Source organism: Tupaia chinensis, unplaced genomic scaffold (assembly GCF_000334495.1).
Source record: "Tupaia chinensis unplaced genomic scaffold, TupChi_1.0 Scaffold000322_1, whole genome shotgun sequence".
In the NCBI taxonomy this organism is placed as follows: Eukaryota; Metazoa; Chordata; class Mammalia; order Scandentia; family Tupaiidae; genus Tupaia; species Tupaia belangeri.
In genome coordinates, this window is record NW_006159816.1 from 652,164 (window position 1) to 672,242 (window position 20,079).

General features: G+C 39.9%; 1 protein-coding gene across 1 annotated transcript in view; it reads right to left on the reverse strand.

Moving 5' to 3' along the window:
• Positions 1-9,835: 9,835 nt before the first annotated feature.
• PPP1R1C (protein phosphatase 1 regulatory inhibitor subunit 1C) overlaps positions 9,836-20,079 on the reverse strand; it is a 149,378-nt gene continuing 139,134 nt past the window's right edge. The window contains exon 5 of the mRNA XM_006151628.3: positions 9,836-10,340. Within this exon, the coding sequence (XP_006151690.1) occupies positions 10,252-10,340 (89 nt within the window). The 3' untranslated portion in view covers positions 9,836-10,251. The remainder of the gene's footprint in view (positions 10,341-20,079) is intronic.

A 20,079-nucleotide genomic window follows, 5' to 3' on the forward strand; every position in this document is an offset into this window, starting at 1 on the left:
ATATTTTGCAGTGTAGATATTTTGCATAGAATTGTCATCGATCATTTAAAATGCCAGACCTTTGAATTGTCAAAAGTCATATGTGACAAATATACACCATGTTGGAAATCTTGCTTTACATGAATAGATTCTCTTCTCTGCCAATGTCATAGGGGAGAGATTATCTTTCTTTTATTTTTATAACTCCACCAGAGTACCTTCCTAGAGATAAGGTCATAAAGCATAGTTGTTGAATTAATGAGTAAGTGACTATATGCATGAATTAATGAAATTGTTTATTTATAATACAGAATATTTTAAAAATACTAGTGATTAATTCAAATCTGATAGAAATTAGATGGCCCAGATTTCAAGTAATAGTAAAAAATGCTGACATACTTTATTTTACATTTAGTTTTGTTTGTTTGTTTGTTTGTTTGTTTTTTGCTATAGGGCACATGTGCTCACAAGAAACAGAGAGAAAAGAGAAAGAGAAGGTCAGTGACAAAGCACTTCCCGAGAAAGATGGCCTTGCTGCCATCCCTTCTCTTCCATTCTCCTCTGAGAATTTTACCCATGTACACATATACATATGCTGGGCATCTTTTTCAAGCTGCCTGATCCGTGAGATTGTGATAGGTAGTCCAACAGAAATGAGTGGGCAGTCCTAAAAAACAGTAGAAGGACATCTATTTCATCAATCATAACTTATCAGGAGTTATAACCAGAGGTTCTGCAAAGACTCCTTCCTCCCACCCAGTTCCTGGTGCTGGTAAGGTTGTTATCTTCCCCTCTGCCATCCCAAATATACGTTCAGATATTCACCAGCAGCCTAAGATGCTAGGTCAACATCCTAATTCTCACTGGAGCAATAAACTAATATGGAAGATCATATATAGATGCTCATACCACCAAGGTCCGCACTGGGCATGCACAATTTGGTAATTAAATTCCTCACCTGAGAAAGAGATGTACAAGCTTAGAAAAAACCTCATGAAGTCAAACAAAGAAACTTCCCTGCTAGATATTCATTACCTAACTCTCACAATGTAACACCTAACCCCATGACCAGTGTAGTTGTCCTTTTCAGCTGCTCACCCACATGCCTTTTAGGCATGGAAATATATTTATTTTCTATTAAAAATCTTTACTTTCTGGGAGCAGCAGGTGGTGTGGTGGTTAAGGTGCTGGACTCCCAGATGACTGCCGATGGTTTTCGTCCCAGATCTGGCAACTTGCTTTCTCTTTCTCTCTCTGTCTTGTCAAATTTAAAAAGAAATAATAATAAATAAAATTAAATAAAACAATTCTTTTAAAAAAATATTTACCTTCCTGTTAAAACTTCTCTTTTTCTACTGTACAAATGTTTGTGGTTTTTCATTCTGCATCTCAGGGCAGGTCTCTAATCGTAGAGCTGTGGACCTAAAAACCCAAGGATTTTACACAATGCACTTCAACTCTCACATCTGATAACAGGGTCTAGCTGTCTTAAACACCATGCTATGGGCTGGCCTCAGCTTTAGAATTTTTCTTTTCCTTTTTGGCAATTATTTACTTAATTTTATTTGTTATTATCATTTTTAAATTTACTATAGGGCACATGCACTCATGAGAGAGAGAGAGGGAAAGTGAGAAAGCAAGAAAGCAAGCTGCAGGTCCAAGACACGAGCCATGGTCAGCCATGTGCGAGTCCAGGACCTTAGCCATCACGCCACCTGCTGGCCCCTGCATTTTTTTTCTTCTTAATAACTAGAAGAAATGCTGGGGAATATGTATATTGAAGCTTAGAAAAGGGAGAGAATCCTGGGGTTCTTCAACTATTAATATGTTGTAGGGTAGGGAAAAGAAGAAAAGAGATACTCAATATCTCTTATTGTTGTGATTTCAATTTAAAAATCTGGTATTTCTACATCATTTTAAGCTGAACAATATATTCTATTCTGTGTACAGAAATGTGATAAATGCAGATCTTAACTTAAAAGTTTAATTCGATGATCTTCACATTAAGCCCTCCCCTACACAAACACATACGCTCGTGTCTAAATGTATTTAATATTTATTTTTTTACTCATAAAGTGATGCTATTTACATTGACCTTAGAGTGAAAACCATGTCAGCAGGCCATCAGGGATTAAGCTCTGGCAGTATTAAAGTTAGGACAGTCACATTGGCAAATTTCTATGAAGTTAAAAAGAAAATATCACTGTAAAATAAATGCTTATCATGTAATTGTAAGTAATGTGGAACAATTTGCACTTAGTTCTAAAGTTCAGTCAAGAAGAGCTTCTAGGAAGGAGGTGTATTACTACTGAAGGAGAGTGGAGTGCAGAGACAGAGAGTTCTGGATTCAAGCAGTGGAGTTCCATGTATATTCAGAAAAGTTAATAGTTCCATTATTCCCAAGAAGCCTTCTTGCTGCAGAGATGTAATTAATGGTCCCACTGTTCTCCTCTTTCATTTACGCCTTCTTCTTCCTCAGGGAATGCTGATTCATGCTGACCTTTCAGATGTTTAACCCCTGAAATTACAAAAAACAAAAAACAAAAAAGTATGCTCAATTTAAGTGAAATTTATTTCTTAAAGGCTCACTGCTTAGCTGCAAGGAATAAAGAAAATGTGTGGAAAGTTTTCGCTGGTATGTGTGTTCTTCTCTAATCTCAATTATGTAATTCTATCTAAGGCTTTCAACTCATTGAGCAATAAAAACATACCCAGCCAAATTTCCATTAGAGACAGGCTATCTTTCATAACGAAATCTCTTCTGTTATGGATTACATCACACCTTATTAAAAACTTGTTAACTGGAAATCTGCTACAGGCTCTTATTATAATTCTGATGTGCCATTTAGTTCAAATATTGCTTTTGGCAATCCCTGAACTCTATTACAATGAGAACCATTGAAAATCCTAAGGAACAAAAGGTTGTGTAGGTTATATTTCTATGACTTGTAAACAACAAAACAATAACAATATTGTTAGTATTCTTTTTTTTAAGAGATTTTACCACAAGGCATGTGCACCTGTCAGAGAGACAGAGACAGGAAGCCAGAAATCACCACCACCACCCCCCCAACCACAGTGGGGATGGCCATGCTGCAATCCCTTCTCCTCCATTCTCCTCTCAGGATCTTGGGCACACACTCACACATGCCCAGTGTGAGTTTCAAGTCCCTGGGTCTGGGATTCAGATTGCGGTCAACCATGTGGGAGTCTATCGACATAACCATTACGCCATCTGTTAGTCTCGTTAGTCTTCTTTAGGAACCTGACATTATTATTATGGAATTTCTCTACTCAAATTTTTTTAGTAACTTCTCCCACAACCAACAGAGAGAGGAAAAATACAGGTAGACCTTTGCCTGCTATTCAAGGCTCATGTGACCTGACTTCTCCCTACCTTTTGGGAATCATTTCTCACTGGCTCTTAAGCACTTTTGCCTTTCCCAGTAATCAATGCTTTAAGAATGCCAACCTACTCTTTATTCCCTCAAGCATGGCTTTTTCCATTTTGTTCTTGCTATCAAACATCTTCATTCTACTCACACGCCTTAATCATCTCTCATCATCCTTCTGGTATCAACTTGCCTCCCCTCTGAGGACAACCCAAATTATTCATGTAGACTTGGCTGTATTTTTTTCATATTCCCCCATCACTCTTGGATCGCTTTCTCTTGGATCAATGATAAAACTGCCTCTGTTTACGTATCTTTCTCATTAGAGCAAACTCATTGATGTTGGGGAAATAGGTAGTTTCACCTTAAAGCCCCAGGCATAGTAACTGCAAACATTAGGTACTCATTAATAATTGCCAAAGTGAACGAATTTATGAGTAACCATTCCCTATATGCCTGGGCTGTTCCACAGCCATCCATATTCAGATTTTTTTTTTTCAAAATCACTTTAAATGTAGAGTACTAGTCAGAAGGCGACTACGACAACTATATTCAATCTATATGATTACCCTTCATTTCCCTTTGGTCTGCACTGTTAAAGCAGCATATAAGCTCAACTTCCATATATATAGTGGTATTTAATATAGTTATATATTATATATTTAATATATTTATATATTATATATTTAATATAAAAATTATATTAATTTTGTATATTCTGGAAAATCAATTTGTGAACTTTAGCTAAGTATTACTGAAAACTGTTTCAGTTACCACTGATAAATGAAAGGAAGTCATTGTTCGTGTTTGCTGTAAAACAAAAAATTTGAGAAATGTCTGAATTTGCAGGCACTGCAGTCAGCAAGCCTCTAAGTGCTGTTTGGCGAAGAATGACATCCTTGGGCTTGGTGGATTATCTTGCAAAAATATTTGATCAGTTGTAATAATATTTAAATACTTTAGTTCCATCACAAACACAGATCACTCACATTCTTGTTGACCCAAGGCTTCAAGCGGAATTTGCTATTAATAAATGCAATTTATTTCATTTTACTATAAATTGCACAGAGGGAAAAAGGTCTAAATATTAAAGGAAAGGGAAGAGAGTTTATTGGGTAGCTAATCAGTCACTCCACCAGAGTCTTATATACATGAATAACTAAACCTCACAACTGCATGTGGTGGGAACCAGCAGTTAGCATAATGGCTATGTCACTGGACTCCCACGTAGTTGACCGCGGTTCGTGTCCCGGACCAGGTGGCTTAAAACTCACGCCAGGCATGTGTGTGTGCATGCCCAAGATCCCGAGAGGAGAATGGAGGAGAAGAGATTGCGGCGTGAACATACCCTCTGGGGGGTGATTTCTCGCTTTCTGTCTCTATGTCTCTCTCTGTCTGTCTGGCGAGCGCATGTGCCCTATAGCAAAAACCTCTCCAAAAAAAAAAAAGATGAGGTTGTTTGTATGGACTCTAAGCCAGTATGACTGCATCCTTACTAAAAGGGGAAATTTGGACCCAGAGAGATGCACAGAAGGAAAATGGTGTGAAGACACAGGGAAAATGTCACCTACAAGCTCAGGAACATCTGAGGCTACTGGCACTTAAGAGAGAGTCATAGTTAGTTATAAGTGCAATAATGCTGAGATTGGAGTATAAAGTGTGTTGAGGCCCATCTAATTATTTCTCCCCACACCACTCCTCTACCCCTAAACATATGTATACTGTATGTCTGAATTTTCTTTAAACCCTTCTTTGATGTTTGAGTAATTCTGGAGGTGGAGGAAAATAAACTGTTCTGGGGATGTTGATGAAATTCTCAGAGATGCCTCTGCCAAATGCTAATGAACCTGAGGAAAACCTTTCCTCTGCATAGAGGCTGCTATTCTGCATGTGGCAAAGAGCCTCTTGGGACAAGCACAGACTGAGTTCAGGCTGCAGGAAGGCAAAAGAGTCTCCTAAACACAACAGAGGGTCTTCACAGTAAAATGAACACACAAAATAAAAGACCATAGATACAATCAGGAAGTAGTATGAATACATAAAGGAAGGAGGAAAATAGAGTTGGATATAAAGAAAGGACCAGCAGATGATGTGGTAGTTAAGGCACTGGACTCCTGCATGGTCAATAGTGGATCGAGTCCTAGACCCAACTGGTTGAGTGAGTGCATGCCTAAAATCCTGAGGATAATGGAGAAGTGGGATGGCCAGGCCACAACCTCTTCAGGAGGGTTATTTCTTGCTTTCTCTTTCTGTGTCTCTTTCCAGTGAGCACACGTGCCCTACAGGGAGAGTGTGTGTTGGGGGCGGGGGAGAATAGAGTGAGTAAAAGGAGAAAAGGAAAGAAAATAAATGTGTTCTGAAGCAGAACGTAATGCTATTCTCTTCTCTATGCTGTAAATCAGATGGTTAAATGTGAATTGAAAGACATTGTAAAGTGACTTAGTAAAGGACTATGATTAGTGAATCTACTGAGGAAAGCTTATATTTGGTGAACACAAACCAATTGTTTCCTTCAATTAACTTGCAACTGAGTAAGGTAGCCTGGGCCAGCAAGTGGTGATGTAGTTAAAGTGAATGGAAACCACCTGGCCAACTGTGTGGTTTGAGTACTGGATTCAATAACTTGAAAAACATGCCGGATGCATGTGCTTGCATACCCAAAATCACAAGAGAAAAAAAGAGGAGAAGGGATTGTGGCTTGGCCTGCCCATTCCCCCTGGGGTATGTGTTCTCACTTTCTCTCTCTCTCTCTCTCTCTTGAACCATGTATCCTATATCAAAAAAAAAAAAAAGGACATTCTTAATACATTTGTAGACACCACAAAACTTGAAGAAAAGATGACACAATGAATGGCAAACTAGTATTCTGAAAAGTTTACAGAAACTGCAAAGATCATCTAAGCAATTAAGGTAGAGGAAAACACGGTGTTTTGATATGAGAATGTCTATTTTGTTTGTAAAAAGTGGAGCATGAAGGCAACCTTGATAAACCATGGTTAGGGGTTTCTGGTGACCACAAAACGCAACACTATTTCTAAGAGTAATGCTCTTGGTGGTGTCAGTGGCATCCTGGTGGCAGAGTGACAGTTTAAGAAAGAGAATTACAGGCAGCTCAGGGCACTATGGTAACGCACTGCCCAAAAGAAATCAGATCCCACGCGGTGACCATGATTCAAATCCTCAGCTGATCTGCCCAGAACACGCTTTGCATGCACACAGCTATCCAAGATCTGACAGGCTGGAGGACTGGAGGAAGGGGATCACGGTGTGACCAGACACTGTGCAGGGTGCTCCTCTCTCTCGTGCATGCTCATGCACTCTATCTTGAATGAAGAAAAGAAGAAAGAAAATCGTTCTCTTTCCAGATATTGGTCAGACCTTTTTGCAACATAGCACATAGTTCTGGACTCTATTTCAAGAGAACCATTCTAAAGGGTTGGAGTAAAAAGTAGATTTGAGATAACTTTCTAAAAAAATTGTAGATGAAACTAGAATGTTTAGCATAAGGGACTTTAAGAATGGACAATAGAGGCAACTTTTTTTTGAGAGAGAGAGTTTTTTTGCTATAGGGTGCGTGTGCTTGCCAGACAGACAGAGAGACAGAAAGCAAGAAATCAACCCCCCAGGGGGGATGGCCACACCGCAATCCCTTCTCCCCCATTCTCCTCTCAGGATCTTGGGCACTCCCACACATGCGCCCAGCGTGAGTTTAAGCCACCAGGTCTGGGACTCGAACCGCAGTCGACTACGTGGGAGTCCAGCGACATAGCCATTATGCCAACTGCTGGTCCCAATAGAGGAAACTTTTGAATTCCTAAAATACTGGAAAAAATTGTATGTAGTGACTGAAAGCAGAAACAAGATCAATGGGTGACATTGAAGTGGGGTAGATCACAGCTCAGTGTAAAGAAGAAATTTTTCAAGTTCTCAGTTTGCCCAGCGTCAAGCATGTGAGGTCTCCATCACTGTATGTGTTCAAGTCAAAGTCAAATTTTCTGCTCTGAAGCCAGTTATAGGTGAACCCTGCATTAGGCTGCAGAGTAAACCAACCTCAGTGACCCTGAGTTGCTATTAATCTCCAGAAATCTTCTGTATGACTGGGAAATTTGCTCTGTTGTATTATAGAATGCAGAAAAAGTAATTATAACTTCAAATGACTTCATGACCCAAATCCACATTTTAAAACTAACTCACATTAGGATTAGCAGATGTAAATAGATTTGTTGTTGTTGTTCAACCACGTATTTCAGACCTAAGAAATCATTCTAAAGTTCTCTAGGGAATCTGTGGGTTGATTTTAGAGATCCTCTGATCCTCTTGGAATTCTATCTACAGTTGTTTTTGTGCTTTTGGGGGAAGAAGGTCCACAGTTTTTGGCAAAATCTCAGAGGGGTCTCTGACTCCCAAATAATTACGAATATAAACATTAGCCTAATTTCTTTACTTTAAAAAAGAAGTAACAGTTTGAGATGGTGACGTGACTGCTTAAATGCACACAGTAATCACTGATTGAACTGGGACACAGACCTTGGCCCCAGCTCCTACTGGGGCCTCTCTACCTAGGTCACCAGGACTTAATCTTCCACAGTCACTGATCTTTTCTAAAGTTAGAAACAGAAGAAAAACATGGTTATGTGGGACCCAGGGTTCTTTCCATTATTAGAGCACTTTACATAGCAGATAGACTTAGATGTAACTTTTTTAAAATTGTTTTTGTAGTTCTTATTCTTTTTAATAGAATTTGGGGTCAAGAGGATGTACATTTTTTTAAGAGTTTTTTTGCCTTAGGGCACTCATGCTTACCAGAGAGATAGAGAAAATGAGAAGGAAAGTGAGAAATCACCTCCTGGAGAGGGTGGCCATGCCACAATCTCCTCTCCTCATTCTTCTTCTGGGATCTTGAGTTTGCATGCACATGCTCCCAGAGATATTTTCAAGTCACTGGGTCCAGGATTCGAACCGCAGTTGACCACATGGGAGTCCAGCAGTGTAAACACTACACCATCTGCTGACCCCAAAGATGTAGAATTTAATCTTGGCCATGAACACTCCAGATCTGAACCAAGTTATAGATAATAATTGGATAATTAGAAAACAGACACCCTTTCTTTCTGCTGTGCCCAAACCTGGGACTTGCCTCTGGGAGAAGGAAAAAAAAAAAATAATAATGGAAATGAGGCAGAGTAGACATTGAGTACTATGAGTTAAATACAATAAAGCTAAGATGCAGGATTTAGCAGTAAACACTGAGAAGCAGGGAGAAGATATTACTGTTACATACCATTGTTAGAAGTATGAATTCAAACAATATCTTTGCAGCATAATCTGGTATCCTTTATCAAAATGTAAGTCTGAGGTTGGTGCTGCCCAGGAAAAATGTATGTATATATACATGAAATGTATGAATTTTATGAAATGTATGGAATTTTATTTTCTGAGAATCCTGCTGCTCAACCCAGGGTGAATGGCTCTTTTGCCCTCCATGGTTGAGTGCCCTTCTAACACCACTTTTTTCTGTGGAAGCTAATGCATTCCCCATGAATTTAAAAGTAAAGTTTTTAAGCCTCCACATAATGGAGCTAAACAGTGTTAGGCAATTTCACTTTAGAAAGAGACAGAATGGCTCCCTAGCCTGCGAGACCTGACTGCAATTGACTGAACACGATAGCATACTATAATACAAATGCATCGATCAGTAGGAGTCAGTGGTTAGCCTCAAAAGCACTAAAAATAACAAAAGGAGAGTTGCATTTATAGCCATGGGAGTGACTGCTGTCTGTGATTTTAAGGGTGTGCAGAGAAGGACATCCTGTACTGACATTTCAGAAGGCTCTGTCCCCTGGGCAGGGAACTCTCCTACTGAAGTAATGGTCACCACAAGCTAAAGTAGCCTGATCCCAGTGCACACTCCAATCACGTAACAAATGACCAAGCTCTGATTCTAAACTCAATGAGGAAACCCTCGAATAGCAAATGTTCACTAAGACAGGTAGCACTGACTAGGCTGATCCTATCTTCACTTGTCAGTAATATTTAGTGTTTTGACTTAATATATATTGTAGGTTTTTAAAAATTGTGTCTATTTCTTTCTTTAAAAACAAAGAAAGAGACCTGCGCCCTCACTAGGGTTTCACATTAGGCTCCTCCTCAGCTTTCCAGTCAGCCAGCATCATGAGCATGCTCACACAGGTCAACCAGGAACCAAATGCCCATCTTCTATATGGCCCTCAGTTTTGCAGAGCATTGCCTGCTGCTGCACCAGTGCAGCTGCACCTCCATTCTAGTTGTAGGGAAAAGAAGAAAAGAGATACTCAATATCTCTTATTGTTGTGATTTCAATTTAAAAATCTGGTATTTCTACATCATTTTAAGCTGAACAATATATTCTATTCTGTGTACAGAAATGTGATAAATGCAGATCTTAACTTAAAAGTTTAATTCGATGATCTTCACATTAAGCCCTCCCCTACACAAACACATACGCTCGTGTCTAAATGTATTTAATATTTATTTTTTTACTCATAAAGTGATGCTATTTACATTGACCTTAGAGTGAAAACCATGTCAGCAGGCCATCAGGGATTAAGCTCTGGCAGTATTAAAGTTAGGACAGTCACATTGGCAAATTTCTATGAAGTTAAAAAGAAAATATCACTGTAAAATAAATGCTTATCATGTAATTGTAAGTAATGTGGAACAATTTGCACTTAGTTCTAAAGTTCAGTCAAGAAGAGCTTCTAGGAAGGAGGTGTATTACTACTGAAGGAGAGTGGAGTGCAGAGACAGAGAGTTCTGGATTCAAGCAGTGGAGTTCCATGTATATTCAGAAAAGTTAATAGTTCCATTATTCCCAAGAAGCCTTCTTGCTGCAGAGATGTAATTAATGGTCCCACTGTTCTCCTCTTTCATTTACGCCTTCTTCTTCCTCAGGGAATGCTGATTCATGCTGACCTTTCAGATGTTTAACCCCTGAAATTACAAAAAACAAAAAACAAAAAAGTATGCTCAATTTAAGTGAAATTTATTTCTTAAAGGCTCACTGCTTAGCTGCAAGGAATAAAGAAAATGTGTGGAAAGTTTTCGCTGGTATGTGTGTTCTTCTCTAATCTCAATTATGTAATTCTATCTAAGGCTTTCAACTCATTGAGCAATAAAAACATACCCAGCCAAATTTCCATTAGAGACAGGCTATCTTTCATAACGAAATCTCTTCTGTTATGGATTACATCACACCTTATTAAAAACTTGTTAACTGGAAATCTGCTACAGGCTCTTATTATAATTCTGATGTGCCATTTAGTTCAAATATTGCTTTTGGCAATCCCTGAACTCTATTACAATGAGAACCATTGAAAATCCTAAGGAACAAAAGGTTGTGTAGGTTATATTTCTATGACTTGTAAACAACAAAACAATAACAATATTGTTAGTATTCTTTTTTTTAAGAGATTTTACCACAAGGCATGTGCACCTGTCAGAGAGACAGAGACAGGAAGCCAGAAATCACCACCACCACCCCCCCAACCACAGTGGGGATGGCCATGCTGCAATCCCTTCTCCTCCATTCTCCTCTCAGGATCTTGGGCACACACTCACACATGCCCAGTGTGAGTTTCAAGTCCCTGGGTCTGGGATTCAGATTGCGGTCAACCATGTGGGAGTCTATCGACATAACCATTACGCCATCTGTTAGTCTCGTTAGTCTTCTTTAGGAACCTGACATTATTATTATGGAATTTCTCTACTCAAATTTTTTTAGTAACTTCTCCCACAACCAACAGAGAGAGGAAAAATACAGGTAGACCTTTGCCTGCTATTCAAGGCTCATGTGACCTGACTTCTCCCTACCTTTTGGGAATCATTTCTCACTGGCTCTTAAGCACTTTTGCCTTTCCCAGTAATCAATGCTTTAAGAATGCCAACCTACTCTTTATTCCCTCAAGCATGGCTTTTTCCATTTTGTTCTTGCTATCAAACATCTTCATTCTACTCACACGCCTTAATCATCTCTCATCATCCTTCTGGTATCAACTTGCCTCCCCTCTGAGGACAACCCAAATTATTCATGTAGACTTGGCTGTATTTTTTTCATATTCCCCCATCACTCTTGGATCGCTTTCTCTTGGATCAATGATAAAACTGCCTCTGTTTACGTATCTTTCTCATTAGAGCAAACTCATTGATGTTGGGGAAATAGGTAGTTTCACCTTAAAGCCCCAGGCATAGTAACTGCAAACATTAGGTACTCATTAATAATTGCCAAAGTGAACGAATTTATGAGTAACCATTCCCTATATGCCTGGGCTGTTCCACAGCCATCCATATTCAGATTTTTTTTTTTCAAAATCACTTTAAATGTAGAGTACTAGTCAGAAGGCGACTACGACAACTATATTCAATCTATATGATTACCCTTCATTTCCCTTTGGTCTGCACTGTTAAAGCAGCATATAAGCTCAACTTCCATATATATAGGGGTATTTAATATAGTTATATATTATATATTTAATATATTTATATATTATATATTTAATATAAAAATTATATTAATTTTGTATATTCTGGAAAATCAATTTGTGAACTTTAGCTAAGTATTACTGAAAACTGTTTCAGTTACCACTGATAAATGAAAGGAAGTCATTGTTCGTGTTTGCTGTAAAACAAAAAATTTGAGAAATGTCTGAATTTGCAGGCACTGCAGTCAGCAAGCCTCTAAGTGCTGTTTGGCGAAGAATGACATCCTTGGGCTTGGTGGATTATCTTGCAAAAATATTTGATCAGTTGTAATAATATTTAAATACTTTAGTTCCATCACAAACACAGATCACTCACATTCTTGTTGACCCAAGGCTTCAAGCGGAATTTGCTATTAATAAATGCAATTTATTTCATTTTACTATAAATTGCACAGAGGGAAAAAGGTCTAAATATTAAAGGAAAGGGAAGAGAGTTTATTGGGTAGCTAATCAGTCACTCCACCAGAGTCTTATATACATGAATAACTAAACCTCACAACTGCATGTGGTGGGAACCAGCAGTTAGCATAATGGCTATGTCACTGGACTCCCACGTAGTTGACCGCGGTTCGTGTCCCGGACCAGGTGGCTTAAAACTCACGCCAGGCATGTGTGTGTGCATGCCCAAGATCCCGAGAGGAGAATGGAGGAGAAGAGATTGCGGCGTGACCATACCCTCTGGGGGGTGATTTCTCGCTTTCTGTCTCTATGTCTCTCTCTGTCTGTCTGGCGAGCGCATGTGCCCTATAGCAAAAACCTCTCCAAAAAAAAAAAAGATGAGGTTGTTTGTATGGACTCTAAGCCAGTATGACTGCATCCTTACTAAAAGGGGAAATTTGGACCCAGAGAGATGCACAGAAGGAAAATGGTGTGAAGACACAGGGAAAATGTCACCTACAAGCTCAGGAACATCTGAGGCTACTGGCACTTAAGAGAGAGTCATAGTTAGTTATAAGTGCAATAATGCTGAGATTGGAGTATAAAGTGTGTTGAGGCCCATCTAATTATTTCTCCCCACACCACTCCTCTACCCCTAAACATATGTATACTGTATGTCTGAATTTTCTTTAAACCCTTCTTTGATGTTTGAGTAATTCTGGAGGTGGAGGAAAATAAACTGTTCTGGGGATGTTGATGAAATTCTCAGAGATGCCTCTGCCAAATGCTAATGAACCTGAGGAAAACCTTTCCTCTGCATAGAGGCTGCTATTCTGCATGTGGCAAAGAGCCTCTTGGGACAAGCACAGACTGAGTTCAGGCTGCAGGAAGGCAAAAGAGTCTCCTAAACACAACAGAGGGTCTTCACAGTAAAATGAACACACAAAATAAAAGACCATAGATACAATCAGGAAGTAGTATGAATACATAAAGGAAGGAGGAAAATAGAGTTGGATATAAAGAAAGGACCAGCAGATGATGTGGTAGTTAAGGCACTGGACTCCTGCATGGTCAATAGTGGATCGAGTCCTAGACCCAACTGGTTGAGTGAGTGCATGCCTAAAATCCTGAGGATAATGGAGAAGTGGGATGGCCAGGCCACAACCTCTTCAGGAGGGTTATTTCTTGCTTTCTCTTTCTGTGTCTCTTTCCAGTGAGCACACGTGCCCTACAGGGAGAGTGTGTGTTGGGGGCGGGGGAGAATAGAGTGAGTAAAAGGAGAAAAGGAAAGAAAATAAATGTGTTCTGAAGCAGAACGTAATGCTATTCTCTTCTCTATGCTGTAAATCAGATGGTTAAATGTGAATTGAAAGACATTGTAAAGTGACTTAGTAAAGGACTATGATTAGTGAATCTACTGAGGAAAGCTTATATTTGGTGAACACAAACCAATTGTTTCCTTCAATTAACTTGCAACTGAGTAAGGTAGCCTGGGCCAGCAAGTGGTGATGTAGTTAAAGTGAATGGAAACCACCTGGCCAACTGTGTGGTTTGAGTACTGGATTCAATAACTTGAAAAACATGCCGGATGCATGTGCTTGCATACCCAAAATCACAAGAGAAAAAAAGAGGAGAAGGGATTGTGGCTTGGCCTGCCCATTCCCCCTGGGGTATGTGTTCTCACTTTCTCTCTCTCTCTCTCTCTCTTGAACCATGTATCCTATATCAAAAAAAAAAAAAAAGGACATTCTTAATACATTTGTAGACACCACAAAACTTGAAGAAAAGATGACACAATGAATGGCAAACTAGTATTCTGAAAAGTTTACAGAAACTGCAAAGATCATCTAAGCAATTAAGGTAGAGGAAAACACGGTGTTTTGATATGAGAATGTCTATTTTGTTTGTAAAAAGTGGAGCATGAAGGCAACCTTGATAAACCATGGTTAGGGGTTTCTGGTGACCACAAAACGCAACACTATTTCTAAGAGTAATGCTCTTGGTGGTGTCAGTGGCATCCTGGTGGCAGAGTGACAGTTTAAGAAAGAGAATTACAGGCAGCTCAGGGCACTATGGTAACGCACTGCCCAAAAGAAATCAGATCCCACGCGGTGACCATGATTCAAATCCTCAGCTGATCTGCCCAGAACACGCTTTGCATGCACACAGCTATCCAAGATCTGACAGGCTGGAGGACTGGAGGAAGGGGATCACGGTGTGACCAGACACTGTGCAGGGTGCTCCTCTCTCTCGTGCATGCTCATGCACTCTATCTTGAATGAAGAAAAGAAGAAAGAAAATCGTTCTCTTTCCAGATATTGGTCAGACCTTTTTGCAACATAGCACATAGTTCTGGACTCTATTTCAAGAGAACCATTCTAAAGGGTTGGAGTAAAAAGTAGATTTGAGATAACTTTCTAAAAAAATTGTAGATGAAACTAGAATGTTTAGCATAAGGGACTTTAAGAATGGACAATAGAGGCAACTTTTTTTTGAGAGAGAGAGTTTTTTTGCTATAGGGTGCGTGTGCTTGCCAGACAGACAGAGAGACAGAAAGCAAGAAATCAACCCCCCAGGGGGGATGGCCACACCGCAATCCCTTCTCCCCCATTCTCCTCTCAGGATCTTGGGCACTCACACACATGCGCCCTGCGTGAGTTTAAGCCACCAGGTCTGGGACTCGAACCGCAGTCGACTACGTGGGAGTCCAGCGACATAGCCATTATGCCAACTGCTGGTCCCAATAGAGGAAACTTTTGAATTCCTAAAATACTGGAAAAAATTGTATGTAGTGACTGAAAGCAGAAACAAGATCAATGGGTGACATTGAAGTGGGGTAGATCACAGCTCAGTGTAAAGAAGAAATTTTTCAAGTTCTCAGTTTGCCCAGCGTCAAGCATGTGAGGTCTCCATCACTGTATGTGTTCAAGTCAAAGTCAAATTTTCTGCTCTGAAGCCAGTTATAGGTGAACCCTGCATTAGGCTGCAGAGTAAACCAACCTCAGTGACCCTGAGTTGCTATTAATCTCCAGAAATCTTCTGTATGACTGGGAAATTTGCTCTGTTGTATTATAGAATGCAGAAAAAGTAATTATAACTTCAAATGACTTCATGACCCAAATCCACATTTTAAAACTAACTCACATTAGGATTAGCAGATGTAAATAGATTTGTTGTTGTTGTTCAACCACGTATTTCAGACCTAAGAAATCATTCTAAAGTTCTCTAGGGAATCTGTGGGTTGATTTTAGAGATCCTCTGATCCTCTTGGAATTCTATCTACAGTTGTTTTTGTGCTTTTGGGGGAAGAAGGTCCACAGTTTTTGGCAAAATCTCAGAGGGGTCTCTGACTCCCAAATCATTACGAATATAAGCCTAATTTCTTTACTTTAAAAAAGAAGTAACAGTTTGAGATGGTGACGTGACTGCTTAAATGCACACAGTAATCACTGATTGAACTGGGACACAGACCTTGGCCCCAGCTCCTACTGGGGCCTCTCTACCTAGGTCACCAGGACTTAATCTTCCACAGTCACTGATCTTTTCTAAAGTTAGAAACAGAAGAAAAACATGGTTATGTGGGACCCAGGGTTCTTTCCATTATTAGAGCACTTTACATAGCAGATAGACTTAGATGTAACTTTTTTAAAATTGTTTTTGTAGTTCTTATTCTTTTTAATAGAATTTGGGGTCAAGAGGATGTACATTTTTTTAAGAGTTTTTTTGCCTTAGGGCACTCATGCTTACCAGAGAGATAGAGAAAATGAGAAGGAAAGTGAGAAATCACCTCCTGGAGAGGGTGGCCATGCCACAATCTCCTCTCCTCATTCTTCTTCTGGGATCTTGAGTTTGCATGCACATGCTCCCAGAGATATTTTCAAGTCACTGGGTCCAGGATTCGAACCGCAGTTGACCACATGGGAGTCCAGCAGTGTAAACACTACACCATCTGCTGACCCCAAAGATGTAGAATTTAATCTTGGCCATGAACACTCCAGATCTGAACCAAGTTATAGATAATAATTGGATAATTAGAAAACAGACACCCTTTCTTTCTGCTGTGCCCAAACCTGGGACTTGCCTCTGGGAGAAGGAAAAAAAAAAAATAATAATGGAAATGAGGCAGAGTAGACATTGAGTACTATGAGTTAAATACAATAAAGCTAAGATGCAGGATTTAGCAGTAAACACTGAGAAGCAGGGAGAAGATATTACTGTTACATACCATTGTTAGAAGTATGAATTCAAACAATATCTTTGCAGCATAATCTGGTATCCTTTATCAAAATGTAAGTCTGAGGTTGGTGCTGCCCAGGAAAAATGTATGTATATATACATGAAATGTATGAATTTTATGAAATGTATGGAATTTTATTTTCTGAGAATCCTGCTGCTCAACCCAGGGTGAATGGCTCTTTTGCCCTCCATGGTTGAGTGCCCTTCTAACACCACTTTTTTCTGTGGAAGCTAATGCATTCCCCATGAATTTAAAAGTAAAGTTTTTAAGCCTCCACATAATGGAGCTAAACAGTGTTAGGCAATTTCACTTTAGAAAGAGACAGAATGGCTCCCTAGCCTGCGAGACCTGACTGCAATTGACTGAACACGATAGCATACTATAATACAAATGCATCGATCAGTAGGAGTCAGTGGTTAGCCTCAAAAGCACTAAAAATAACAAAAGGAGAGTTGCATTTATAGCCATGGGAGTGACTGCTGTCTGTGATTTTAAGGGTGTGCAGAGAAGGACATCCTGTACTGACATTTCAGAAGGCTCTGTCCCCTGGGCAGGGAACTCTCCTACTGAAGTAATGGTCACCACAAGCTAAAGTAGCCTGATCCCAGTGCACACTCCAATCACGTAACAAATGACCAAGCTCTGATTCTAAACTCAATGAGGAAACCCTCGAATAGCAAATGTTCACTAAGACAGGTAGCACTGACTAGGCTGATCCTATCTTCACTTGTCAGTAATATTTAGTGTTTTGACTTAATATATATTGTAGGTTTTTAAAAATTGTGTCTATTTCTTTCTTTAAAAACAAAGAAAGAGACCTGCGCCCTCACTAGGGTTTCACATTAGGCTCCTCCTCAGCTTTCCAGTCAGCCAGCATCATGAGCATGCTCACACAGGTCAACCAGGAACCAAATGCCCATCTTCTATATGGCCCTCAGTTTTGCAGAGCATTGCCTGCTGCTGCACCAGTGCAGCTGCACCTCCATTCTAGTTTTTATTGACTGTAAATAGCTCCAATGCAATTGGCTCTGAGTCACCATCAAGGGAGTTTCAGAGCCTGCCAAACTGAAGGGTTGCTTCTGGCTAAAGGTTTGCAGAAGTGACTTACAACTTACAGGTACCTCAGGAAGTGACTTCAAGACTTACTACAGGGGCCAGCAGATGGCATAGCAGCCACATTGCTGGACTCTCACATGGCTGACCTCTGCGCAAGTCCCATACCCAGTGGCTTGAAACTCACACTGGGTGCGTGTGTGTGTATGCGTGCCCAAGATCCCAAGAGAAGAATGGAGGAAAGGAATTACGGCATGACCATCCCCCTAGGGGGTAATTTCTCACTTTCCCTCTCACTGTCTCTGTCTCTCTCTCTGATGAGCACACATGCCTTAAGGCAAAAACCTCTTAAAAAAAAGAAAAAGACTTACTATAGAGTCATAGTAATCAAGACAGTGTGGTCTGGGGGAAAAATAGAAAAATAGGAGAGTGAACCAATAGAGAACCTAGAAATTGACACATGTAAATATAGTCAGTTGATCTTTGACAAAGAAGCAAAGACAATTTAATGCAGTTGGGACAATTTTACCAACAAATAGTACTAGAACACCTGAATATGCATATGTTAAAAATAAAGAAATCTAGATACAAATCATACACCCATCACACACACAAACACTCACACACACACACACACACACACACACACACACACACAGATTACAGACCTAAAAGTAAAACACAAATTTATAAAACTCCTAGAAAATAACATAGAAAAAACCTAAATAACCCTAGAATATTAGCAATGACATTTTAGATAAAACACCAAGGCATGAGCCATAAACTGATAAGTTGGTCTTCACAAAAATTATAAACTTCAAGTGCCAGAAGGTGCCATGGCAATAAAATGCAAAGTTCTGCAAGTTAATCCCACATGACAATATTCACAGTTCAAATCCAGAGGGCTCCGGAATATGCCAGTCACACACTTACCAATGATCTGGGGCTGCCTAAAGACTGGAGGCTGACCCTAGAGTCAAGACCCTATTGGGGGTGCTGTGTCTCTCGTGGATGAAATAAATAAAACAGAAAGAAGAATTTCTAGAGCAATATTTTTGAATAGGGTATATATACACAATAGGAGAAGTTGCTGTTAGGAACACAAAAGTTCACCCATAAAATGGGCAGGAAAGCAAGATATAAAACAGAGCAGGTGCTGGTAGGTAGGAAGACCTCATGGCAGGAGTATGTGAACATTTCCTTCTAATGACTATAATTGCTTCAAACTAAGGAAGCAAAGTCATTAAATAAGAGCGAGGGTAGGTATGTGTTGAAGGCTTATAGGAAGAGGAGACATTGAAATAGTCATGTAAGAGGCTGGATGAGACAATAAACTAGGCAAATGTCATATGCTTGTCTGGTAACATCAAGTGCCCACTGGAGGTTTTCAGTCATGGCTAGTCAACAGATCGTTTCCAGTTGCATGGAGGCAGTAGTAAAGTAGGCCAACACTAGTCTTATCACTTGTAAAATCTTGTCGATTTATGTTTTTATTCCATCTCTATAAACTTTTATTTAATTTTATTGCTCCAAGGGCATGTAGGCTCGCTGGAAAGAGGCAGACAGAGAATGAAATTGAGAAAACATCCCCCAGGAGCCATGGCTATGCTGTAATCCCTTCTTTTCCATTCTCCTCTTGGGATTTTGGGCACACATGCACTTGTGCCGAGTGTGTTTCTCAAGCTGCTGGGGCTGGGACTTGAGCCACTCCACTGGCCATGTGGGATCCAGCCATTCTAACCTCCATGCCATCTGCTGGTACAGTATTTTATATTATTCGAGTATTTTTACATACATTTTTCCATACTTATGACATTCTTAAGAAAATAGGCAAGAATGATTCCCACTTAAGAACATTTGGGTTTTAAACAATGGCAGGGATAGGACAATGTTTAGTCTGAAAGAACTGTTTCTGAGCATTATAAAACCTAAACAATTCTGAACAAAAGACTTTTTAAAATCATTCAAATTCTTTCATCTGTTGATTTACAAGATCATTTTTGCTCAGACAAGGGTATGCTGAAAGATTATCAAATTTTTTTTTAAAGAGATTTTTGCTACAGGGCACATGCACTTGCTGGAGAGACAGAAAGCGAGAAATCATCCTCCTTCTTCCCCCCACTCCCTGGGAGGATGGCCAGGTCACAATCCTTCCTCCTCCATTTTCCTTCTGGGATCTTGAGCATGCACACACATGCCTGGTGTGAGTTTTAAGCCACCAAGTGTGGGACTTGAATGACAGTCAACAGGTTGGGAGTCCAGAGACATAAACATTATGCCATCTGCTGGTCCTGAAAGATTATAAATTTTAAAAATTAGGGGCCAGGGGAACCAGCAGTTAGCGTAATGGCTATGTCGCTGGATTCCCACGTAGTCGACCGCGGTTTGTGTCCCGGACCCGGTGGCTTAAAAAACTCATGGCGGGCGCTTGTGCGTGCATGCCCAAGATCCCGAGAGGAGAATGGAGGAGAAGGGATTGCGGTGTGACCATCCCCCCTGGGGGGTGATTTCTCGCTTTCTGTCT